An 11,930-nucleotide genomic window follows, 5' to 3' on the forward strand; every position below is an offset into this window, starting at 1 on the left:
TGTTTTCAAACGAAGATATATTGAAAAAAACAAACTGAATGATCGTCTGTTGAAGTTATCGCCGATATTTTTGAAGGAAATTTAAATATTTGGCATGTTTAGCATTTAAATTTTGTATGGCATAGAAAAAAGGTGGATTAAGTAGAGGAAAATTGTTAAAATATTTGAAGACGTCATGAATTTATGGATCCCTATCCCGTTTTGGGGTTTTCTGATGACTCCCTCACAACCACTTGTTGATAAGGCGTGACATGGGCCACTCCTAACATGCCACGTCGTCAAAGGTCTTGAATACCGTGATTGGCCCAGAAGAATATCGGTGGCTGATATACTAAGGAGATTAATTTAGCTGCTAAAGATAATCCATTCTATTTGGTCTATTTGGCTCTGACAACATTCAAAATGAATAGTATTCATTATCATGCAGCTGTCCATGACCGGGCAGAAACAGAAATCAACGTTCATGGAGAAGGCGAGTACATCTTCCAGTCTTCAGTTACGTGCAGCGCCTAGAAACTATTGATCAAAAAATGATAACTACATAAAAAAAATATCATTAATAAAATTAGAAGTATCTAACCAAAACTAATACTCTCACCAAATTACAATATAAAATATCTTTTAAAAACTCTATATGATCTAAAATATAAAACATTGTATAATTTTCATAAATATTTTTTCAATTATACTCCTATTTTATTTATTATTTTTTTAAAAAAATTATACATTAAAATTTTAAATATTATCATCAAGGCTATTGTGTAGGATATTTGATAAATATCTAAATAAAAATATGTGAATATTTTTAAAAGTTTAAGGTTAAATTAACATTATTTATAAATTATAAAATTAATTAATTATGATTTATATTGTGGTTTGAAAAGAGTAAATGAGTGTACTAACTTAATAAGTAGCCTTAAGTTGGAATCTTGGTTATGTAGTTATAGTAAATACTTGTTGGGAGAATCTTGTCATTAATGTGACCCGGCTTAATCCATGAATAAGAGGAAGTTACATTTGAAGAAAGAAAGGAGAAGTTACATTCAAAAAGGAAAAAAAAAAAAAATCTGGCATTATCTTGCAGGCCAAGTCGGGTCAGATCCAATATTCGTCCAATCATTTGTCAGTCAAAGCCAAATTTAATTCGAGTCAAACCAGACCTTGCACGTCCCTGAAGCCTAAATTGGGGACAACTGGACAAGATCGCACAAGGCAAAAAGAATACAATATAATCATGACAAGACAACTTGATACCCAACACCAACTAAAAGGCTATGATAAAACTTCCCGGATGGCGGAGTGAAGGGGCGGTGATTGGGTGAGGTGCTATATTTCGTTTACTTCATTAACATTTTTTAATATATAAAATATGAAAAAAATTTACCTTTTAATTTTAATACTTTACTCATATTTTATTATAAATTTTTACATATTTTTAACATTTTAAATATCTACATTTTTATTTTTTAATTTTATATTTATTTAAAGTTCTTATACTTAATTCATTTACGAACTTATAACACAAAAAAATAAAAATATAAAAAACCAAAATATCAAAAAAAAAATATAACAAAACATGAATAAAATTCAAAAACTAAAAGTTATATTTTTTTTATAAAATATTTAGCAATTTGACGCAGACGAGCTTCGACGCAGCCCTGCAATAGCAACAAGATCCCTATTCTCTCTCGTTAGATGTCGACGTCGTACTGCAACTCACCAACTTTGAACGAAATTTAAATACAATCAATCAACCAATAAAAATCAAGTTAATCAATGTTCATATCATAACATTGTGAAGTGACTCGTTTAAAACTGATACAAAGGACAAACCCCCCCCCCCCAAATTTTAACTTTTAATATCAATTGAAAATATTTTTAATTGGAACAAACAATATGATACTTGTAAATATGTTCACGAGTTAAAATAAGATATCATAACAAGTAACTTGAAAACTTCAACTTATTTTTTAAGAGGTGATTACTTGATTTCACGGCCAAATTTGCATCAAGTATGACATTTAATTTTTTCCCCATTAGGATTGTACTTTCAGACAGCACTTCAGCGGGTACACTTGAGCGGGACAGTCAAACAAAGTCATTTCTACAGAACCATTATCGAAATGAGATGCCAAGTACATAATACAAGACCAAAAAGAGCGGAGGAGTAGTAGGATTAATATATCCACAAGTGAGAAATCAATTACGTCTAGATAAGCAATTCCTATTTGTTTCTGTTTCTCATACCCACAAATAGATATCATGTTCAGCGTGCAGAGGATGGGAAAAGGAGATTATATGCAGACTAATCACCTCCTCACAGGTGGGACAACACCCCTACCAGGTGCTGCTCCTCGGCCGGCAGCTTGAGCCTGCACAAGCAAATCAATATAAAATATATCAAAAACTGCAAACTTCACAATTTCTCAGACTTCGTGCAAATATACGATAAAATATGCCTAGTTTAGAGTTAAAACACAAATCTTGTGTATATGACCAGATTGAAAGCTTTTGCGTATATAATTAAGGAAAAGTGTGTAAGAACCTTTGCTCGCATTGCAACTGCTCTGCCCCTGCCAACTCCAAGTGAGGCACCCTTGCCCTTTATGGTATTCAAGAAGAAAAAGTTACACTAAGAACATGTGTACAGAATAGGAGTCCTCGATCAATAATAGATATGAAGGTACCTTGATTCTAGCATCCAAACGCTTAAACATGGGTGCATTCTTCAACATGTCTGGTATGACCATAAACCTGTTAAAATCATTTAGTTACGAAATCTCAGAGCCCTTACAATTACCATATAGAAATTCTATAATCTTTGGACATACAAATTTTATTCAATCCTAATGCCCATAAGGTATAGTCCATACCTGACTTTGCTGCCTCGGATAAATACATGTTCAAGTTGGGATGTTTTGCCATCCTGAGGAATACATGACCATTATCAGCAAATAATATAAAGTTCAGTGTACAAGCATATTAACAAATTTACAATTAATATTGATGAATATACTTAAAAGTTGATATTGGAGACAGGAAACACTTCTACAACTTTCAAAATTGAATGATTGAATAATTTCACTTTCCTAGGCCACTCCTATTTCTGGCACGAGTACTTCCTTGATGGTAAATAGGGACTATAACTATTAAACAACTTCAACAAGTTCAAACAAAAAACAACAGTTATATACCAAAAACAGATTAAGTGAATGCTTGGTCATTCAGTAATGCTGAAGCTCAAACAATAAAGTTTAATTGTTCAATTCACAACATTTTGGAAGTATAAAGAATTTATCAGAGACAAAATTTGAGATAGTATATTTGTTTGATTCGTTGGCTCCATTCCCTTCCACTTGAACCTGAATAAGTGAAACTAACATGTTCTGCTTGCTTTCACAATTCTGTACATGCTCACATTTAACTTAACTCGATGCAAATTGAAATGATGATACCCACAGCCAAACTTTCTATTACACAAATCCAGAATGTCTAACATGAAAACTGATAACTTGCCAGGAAACTTTACAGCTACTCATAAAAGCGTACAACCTGAGGAGACCGTGGAGATAGGACTTACTTCTACCAGATGTGTCCTCACATATCAAAAGTAGAGAAGCCCAACATTTGCACTTACATCTAGCCAATCCCGAGGTAGTCCAAACTATTCCAGTGACCATGTTCATGATCAACCTTTTAACAGTTTAAGTCCCTCACTATTTCTTTCCAGTTTTATCTTTTAAGCGTGATTGATATGATGTAAACTTGACCAGTTAGAGCCAGTAAAATGATAGCATTAACTCAGTCTGATATAAAATCAGTAACGGCCAGGATCAAAACATATAATTTGAATTATTTAGTACAGAGAATATCTCTCGTCCATAATGTATCAATCAAGTTTTCATGCTTGCAGACACAAGCGGAGATTGCTCACAAGCCTCAAGAAGGAAACCAATTATATTGCTGATATGAAACTCATAACAGGAGGGCTATAGCCGGATGGATTGGATTTATAGAATAGAGTAAGCATAAGGGACTGGCGGACTGCCACAATTAATGGCAACTACTGAGGAGAAAGCTGAAAGAAAAGGCCTGTCAGGCCTGATACACAGGCGTAGAATTCGTAGAAATAGCACAGGCCGGTCAGGAGACCTAGGACCTTGGCTTAGCAAGGAATTAAGGGAAACTAAAGAGCTTCGTCAGGCAGCAGCTTGCGTGGTGATTGAGTGAGCTTTGCTAAACAGCGTAGTGAGAGATAAGAGTCTTGAGTAGGAAAGTGAAAACAGCTTATGATCTTTCAATCACCTCCTACCCTAAACAACACTCTTTCTAAGGTAGTGTGCATGTCTCTGCTTCGCATTTTCTTAATAGATGGCACCCCGTAGTGTTCAGGAAACTTTAAATGAATTTTACAACTTAAATCAAAATCAGCTGATCAAAAACCCAAGCCCTCAATTTTTCAAGAAAATACAAGAACTAAACATTCATGAATTTTTAGCCTCCCATCAAACGTACATGGGTGACTTTTACAGAAGTGGAATTAATGCAAATAAAAAGTACCTTGGCAGTGTAGGTAATGTTCTCAAGTTGACAATTCCAGTTGTCTTCACACTCGATCATACTTCCTCTGTAGAGTTCTCCACTCTTCAGCTCAACGGTGACCACATGACCGGAAGCCTCGTGAAGTAGCTTCACTGGTATTCCCAGGCTCCTGCTCATGGCTTCCCTTTTCACAACTCTGCGCAAAACCCTAATCAGCCTCCGTTAACCCCATGAACTTTTCTTACCCAACGGAAGGCAAACCACTAGGGCAGAAAAACCCGCTCCGAATTTCAATGGACCATGTTTTCATGCAGATAACATTTCTCTAAAGCATTACTCGTGTTTCAATATAGCTTCGAGATTCATTACTATCGATTGGGAACTGTAGTTTAAAAGAAAGATGGAGAATGCTCACCGTCAACGCGTAAGATGCCGAAACAGAGAGGACAGTTGAAGGCTGGAAATCAGCCGAGCGCTCGATGCAACTGTAGAACGGAAAGTGAGGACAGGAGAGGCGAACGCACGCGAGAGCAGACGTGAAGGAGACCGCAACGGCAGGGCAGAGTCGAAGTGGCGCCTGGAAGTGACGAAGGGACAGGAGAGATGGGAATGGACGATTAGGGTTTTAGATTTGGTAAGACAACGCCACCGTTTGATCAGTATTTTCTTCTTCCTTTTTTTTTTTTTTTACAAAAAGAAAAAGAGTGAGAAAGCAAAAATAAACGGAAATGTGAAGATATCAAAATAGAAAAATAGCCCTGTCCCAATAATAACAATGTCTAAATTGCTGGCCAACAAAAAAGCAAGGGCCTAGATGCAGAACCAGAACAAGCACATCTAAATTCATAGCATTATAATATAAGAAAAACATCTTTTTTCTAGAAAAAAAAAACATCTTCTTGGCGGAAAAAAATTCAGTAGCCTTGAGTAGCTGAGAGAAGAAATGTTGCATCCAGAGGTGAACTCACTCAAGTAAAAAAAGAAAAATAATTTAAATTATTTGAAATTCAAATTGATAAATTTATGTTAAGTTTTCTATTTAAAAAATGAGATATAAGATTTTATAAATATAATAAAGTGAGCAAAAAATATTTTAAAAAATCATATAAATTTATCAATCTCAAGTTTGAAAAATTTAAATCCAAAAGAAAAAACATTGTTATCGTGATCATCTATCATCCCATTATTGCATCATGTCGTGCGTGTTTGATTTTGTGAAAACCACTCAAGGTTCATTTGGTATGGTGAAAATAAAAAGGGTAGATATGGATATAAAAATTAAATTAAAAAAATATTTGTTTGGTATGATAGAATTTAAAAATTTTTCAATTTCAATTCCATCAAAAATGATGGAATTGATTCCCATGACAAAAGTTCAATTTTGTAATTTCACTTGCCTTTTCACCTCATACTCTCCATTATGCTACTTCCTCCACCTGGCCCTTTGCTCTAGCGAGCATTAACTAACAAGCACTAGCTCACCTAACAGTGAGCATCAACCCAACAATGACAACTGCAACTGCAACTACTAAGCCAATGATGATGAGCACAATTTGTAGATAAATTGTGAAAGGGCTGTGGATTCTTTGTGGAGGCAAGATTCTTTTCAAGTTCTTCCTTTTGGAACCATTGCATCTAAGTTCAACAATGGAGGTGATTCAATGAAAAAGCCAATACCAAGGAAGAAAGTAAGACAGAAAAGTAGGAAAGGAGAAAGAAGAGTGAGTGACAATGGGTTTGCTTTGCCTTCCTTTAGAAAATGAGGGCTAAAAACACCAAATTGGTTAAAAAAAAAAGGTAAAAACATAGAGTAATCATAGAAGATGCTTCTCCATTGTTGCTCTCCCAAAAGCATCCACATTTTCAATTGGCAGCTTCAGGATTGAGGTCACCTTAAACTCATTGTGTGATTCCTTTTTAAACTATAAAAAAATTTATTGTTTTTCCCCTTTACAATGCTTTATAATCATTGCAAGCTTCAACGGTAGTAGTTAATGGTTTTTGTGCTTTTACATAGTTGCCGCAAGTTCAAGCAACAGTGGTTCATGGTGATTTTAATATTTGGGTTAGAGCAATTTTTGTTGGGACAAGGGCATATTAGTTTTCCTATATTATAAATACTAATATTAAATAAAAAAAAATAATCATCGATCTCTAGAGTTTCATCAGATTTTGCTTTTAGCCTGTAGTTTTTTAGTATTTTTAGTTCTCACAGTTTCAACACGATCAGGTGATGTTTGTTACTCATATCCCTATAGTTTTAGTGTGTTTAGTCCTTACAAAGACTGAAAACACTAAAAAATACTGTAGAGATTAAAAGTAAAATTTGATAAAACTGTAAAAATCAATGATTATGTTTTCTCACAAAAATAACACCTTAATTCTATGACTATATTAAACATATTTTTAAATTCTATATTCATCTTTACTTCTATATCCATCTGTTTGTCCATTTTCAATCTTGTTAAAGTTATTTCCAACGTACTAAATAGGGAATCAGGTCTCAACTTCTAACAAGGAAACAACGTCTTCAGGGTCAAAAAAATCATGGGAACAAGCTCTGCCTCATGATAGTCCTCCCTTTGCTGTCAAATGTTGGTCACAATTGATTTCAGTATTTCACCCACTACACGTTATCGTTGCTCTTTATGCTCATTGCTTGGTTACTTGGCATAATTGTGATACATTAGCACCTTGAAAGGCTTGCTTTCATCTGTGTATGGAAAACTCAATTAAGGTATGTTTAGTTTAAAGGAAAGGGAGAGGAGGGGAGCTCCTCCCCAAATTGGAGGGGAGGGCAGGGGAGGGAAAATTTTAAAAATTTTCCCTCCCCTCCTCCTAACCAAATCGGGAAGCCCCTCCCATCTCTTCCAACCAAATACACTCTTAAAGTGAGGGAATCATGCATGCTCCCTTGGAGAATATAGCAGTTGCATCCTAAATCAAGGAATCGTTTATTTTAGTTGCTGGGAATGATGAAAAGTAAAATGGATGAGGAAAATAATTAAATTTTCATCCTCTCATGATAATCGTGATGAAGTCCAATGTCACATGATCATCAACTTTATAAATTAAATTATTATTTTCTTTTATGAACATGATTATACATCATCATAATATTTTTTATTTATTTAATCCATTTAATTTTAATTTTTTTCAGCATTTAAATGACCCTAGGTATTTTCAAGATTCAGCTCAAAAAGCCAAGCATGCCAAACAACACAGTGGGAGTAACGCAGTGTGAATTGGGGTTGGTACAAAGGTCCTCCTATCCTCTACATCCTGGTCCAACCAGTGGTAGACACAGGATCTTGAGTTAACAGGGACATAATTAAATAAAACTTAAAAATAAAAAAAATAATTTAGTATTTATAAAATAAATATTTAGTTTTGTAAAATAACATTAGGAAAGGAAAAATTAAAATAATATTTTTATAAAAATAATCTAAATTTAAATATAATGTACTAAAATTTAAAACATTTTGAACTTGAGTGAAATATAAAAAATTTAAATTTTTTTTAAACTCAAATATACTTTAGTTTGAGTTTAGTGGGTTCAAAACTATTAAAATAATGGGGACAAATTTTTAAAATTTTCACCTCTTGTTAATTTTTTCAAGCTGATTGCAGGCACTTGCCCACTCTCAATTATACTTAGGTTCGCCACTGGGTCCAATGGTGTGAATTAAGATTAGGATTCAAAAAATTAATGAGATTAAACTTCTATTTTAAGATGGATTAGTTAGAAAATTAAGCTTTTAGATCACTTGATTTGATTTGGTTTTATAAAATTACTTTAATATAATTATAACTATTTTTAATATAATTGCTTGTTGTGAAATGGCCTTGTACTATTTCCTTGACTTTTTTCCTTCGACGCTGTTTTTAAATTTTGTCCTGTTATTAAGATTTTTTCCCCCATTTCCGTGTCTTTATGAACATGTTTAGGGGGCTACTGTTAAGTTTGATTGGGTATAGTTAATTTTTATACTAAAGTTTCGTGATTTGTTACACTGGATTTTATTGGAATTTTTTATATATTTAATTATGGCTATAATTTTCATGATTTAATTATTTTTATATTTCTATTGTATTAGTTTACTCTCAACCTGGTGGAAAATTTTCTGTGTTTTATTTTTGTGAAGTTATAAATATCAAACAAACTTCGAACATTGACCAAAATCAATTTTTTCCTTTTTGATTTAATCGTGATTAGCTTTTAATGTCTTGTGATAAATTTTATATAATTATAAATAATTTTTATCTTAATTAAATTTATTATATTGAAATGAATTGTTATCATTCATAGAAAAAAAAGAAAAAACAAAGTAAGTTGCTGAATTGCTGAGATTAGTTTTCTTGTTCTATATTTCTATATATCAAACCTGATCTTATTCAACTTTGAATTAAGCATGAATCATATTAAATTAGGAGTCGTCTAATTCAATCTTTTTTATAAAAGATATCAAGCTTTGAGTTAGATAGAAGTTGTGTCCTATCTAGTCTATCATTTGTGCAGCACTGGTGCAAATAATAATTCTCACAACTGCCAAACAGCCATGGCCAAACCTAATTGTTACGGGCGAACCAGGCTGGTGAAGTTTTTTTATCGCCGTGTAATTGGTTGTACACACCAGGGGGCAACACTGAACGAAAGACGGAGAGCAACGTGTGAGCTGCTCCCAACATTTTATGTATTCGTTATTCAATACCATCAAGTCAGCGAGAATTGATATCAATCCAAGCTTCACATGAATACAAGTCACTTGGATACCTAATCACAGGATAAAAAACGTGATAGGCATGACCGCCATGGTTGCCAGATGTTTCCCACAAAGACGAGGGAGAATTGCATATTTAAGGTTCTCCCAAGAAAGAAAATTGCGGAGAAAGCTCAATAAAATCTAAATTTTTTTCTGCAAATTCACTAGACCCCAATTGAAATTATGTTCTCAGGGAAACAATAAAAATTCCCCTTGTTTGCAGCAAGTGTCCTTTTGAATGTCGGAAGTCCCTATTAATAATGTTCTTCTTTTCATAGCCCAAATTCCAGTTATTATTATGAGAGGCTTTTAACGTTCAAAATGATATCCATAAAAATCAAGTACATTTTCTGCGTACCTTGAAATATAACTTCACTTAGGTCATTCAGGTCTTTTATGCATTTCTCTTCATCCTCCATAATTTTTTTTTTTTAGTCAGGGAACCCATAAACATGATTGAGACATTCCAAATAATTTTGGGGGGGAATTGGATCTAGGATTTGCTAGAGACCTTAAACTTAAAGTCCCTCCATCGTTGTTATGAATATTATTATTTTTCTTATTAATGTGCGTTTTATTTTGTGGACGACTAGTTTGAACCCATTCGAGAATGAGCTTTGGCAGTTGCTTCATTTTTTTGTCCACCCGAATGTTTAGCAGCATACTTTGATTATTTTTCGAGCTTTACACTTAAGTCATTTGTTGAGACTTCATCCTCATACATCTTTCAGTCAAATGATTTTTTTTTCCCTGCAAAAAACAAGTTCCAACTGACCGCTAAGGCATACCCACACATGACGCCACATCCTTAAACATATAAACAAAATGACGTCCGAAGATGTTTTGTAATCGTCAGTTACAAACTTACAATTAAAAACGCAGATTTGGAAATTTCAATCTTCGACTTGGATTCCTGGATGAAACGAAATTATTTTCAAAGTTGTTTTTTATTACTTGTCTTCAAAAGTTTCCTGTATAATCAACTTTATTTTTCAATACTTATGTTTACAGGGTTGTTGATATTCAATTTTAATCTTTTCAACACCCATGGTAAATATCTTCAACGCTAAAAAAATGTATACTTAACCCACGAAACTTGGATATAGCAAAATGGATTCATCCTTTACAATATATTAAATCAAGATTCAAATTTTTGTTAAGAAAAGTGATAACATTTAATACCCAATAATGTTTTGAGTAGAATTAATTTTAATGTGAGGATAATAAAAAATATACTTAAAATATTAAAAATGAATAATAAAAAATGAAAGTTGGGCACTCAAAATCAAATCAGGAGAAAAAAATTCTAGCTAAACATCTTGATCATTTTATTATGATATTTTTAGAAGCTCCTCAATTATCATTTACCTTAACATATAATTGCACCACTCATAAACCAACTCTTAACATGCTAGGTGCATGAGCTTACACAAGCTAGTCTACTTATTATTGGAGTTAGACAAGTCATATTAATAAATTAATAAAATAAAATAAAAATCTCAATCCAACTCGACAAGTAAGAATCAGACAAGAAAACACATGATTTAACCACTGTTGACGACTTTAACGACTGTAGTCTAAATTAGCCTAAGTTATTATGTTTGACAGGCTGAATAAAACAAAAAACCGTAGAGAGAGAAAAGACTAGGTCAAAGAAACTACAAGGCTTGGCCAAAAAAAAAAAAGAAAAGAAAAGAAAAGAAAAAAACCTATGTGGCATAAATTTTTCTTGCTAACATGAGTAACGAACCGCTGAACAAGGAAATGTTTTAACATTCCGTACACTCACACGTCAATGCTGTACTCAATTTCCAATAACTCAAAACAAATTAACATTCTAAACTATCAATATAAAATACACTAAAAATACACAGTAAATGTGTTTAATTTATAACTGGTGAAAAGTAAGAAGAAAAATAACATATCAACATACGAAAAATTATTGCAAGGCATCGGGAATCATAAATAATGTAGCATATTTTTAGGACCAATGCACTAGAAAACACATCTACTTGCATCCAAAGACAAATCCAAATTGCCATAAAAAAAGACATTTATATTAAAATAAATAAAAATCATAATTAATTTTAGAATTGAATTTATAATTGATTTTACAAGATTTATTAATTATTAATATCCAATAAAAATTATTTTGAGTTTTAAAAAAATCACATACTTGTACTTTACAATAGTAACTATTTCAATAAATTTTATATGTTGATTTTAAACTTTCAAAAGTATCATGGTCGTCAATATATTATATGATATTTATAGTAAAATTCACTGTAATGCAAACAAAAACTGAAAAACATCGTTAGTTCCAACAAAAATAATTGTAACAATAACAACAATTACTAGCACTATTACTCCTGGTTTATTATATACTTTCATTGATTCATGTATTATAAAAACAATACTAATTATAAATAATAATAGTAAATACCACGACATCAGCCAGCATCCAAGGGAGTTTATAATTATACATATTTACACTGAGCTTGGATTATGTTTTTAAAATTTAAGTTTTTAAATACATACATAGGCGCTGTGAAATACTCAAACGGATGCGACTTTGAATAAAACTTAAAAGGAAAAAGAATATGTAAACCGCGGTCCACCAAGACC

At 32.5% G+C, this 11,930-nt stretch overlaps 1 protein-coding gene across 2 annotated transcripts; it reads right to left on the reverse strand.

The window, feature by feature from the left end:
- Positions 1-2,082: 2,082 nt before the first annotated feature.
- LOC129317734 (small nuclear ribonucleoprotein SmD3b) lies at positions 2,083-5,195 on the reverse strand. Of its 2 annotated transcripts, none has more exons than XM_054962099.1 (6): positions 4,958-5,195; positions 4,561-4,750; positions 2,874-2,926; positions 2,688-2,754; positions 2,546-2,602; positions 2,083-2,372 (listed from the first exon to the last, which is right to left on the reverse strand). In XM_054962099.1, exons 2-6 carry the CDS (start codon positions 4,717-4,719, stop codon positions 2,310-2,312), a joined length of 399 nt encoding a protein of 132 aa, XP_054818074.1. In that variant the 5' UTR covers positions 4,720-4,750; positions 4,958-5,195; the 3' UTR covers positions 2,083-2,309. The 2 variants fall into 2 exon arrangements, with proteins under 2 accessions (XP_054818074.1, XP_054818073.1); XM_054962098.1 differs by having other exon boundaries at positions 4,561-4,738; positions 4,958-5,189.
- Between the last annotated feature and the right edge of the window lie 6,735 nt (positions 5,196-11,930).

This window comes from Prosopis cineraria, unplaced genomic scaffold (assembly GCF_029017545.1).
Source record: "Prosopis cineraria cultivar Desert tree isolate PC_DT_omini unplaced genomic scaffold, ASM2901754v1 PC8, whole genome shotgun sequence".
NCBI classification, from domain to species: domain Eukaryota; kingdom Viridiplantae; phylum Streptophyta; class Magnoliopsida; order Fabales; family Fabaceae; genus Prosopis; species Prosopis cineraria.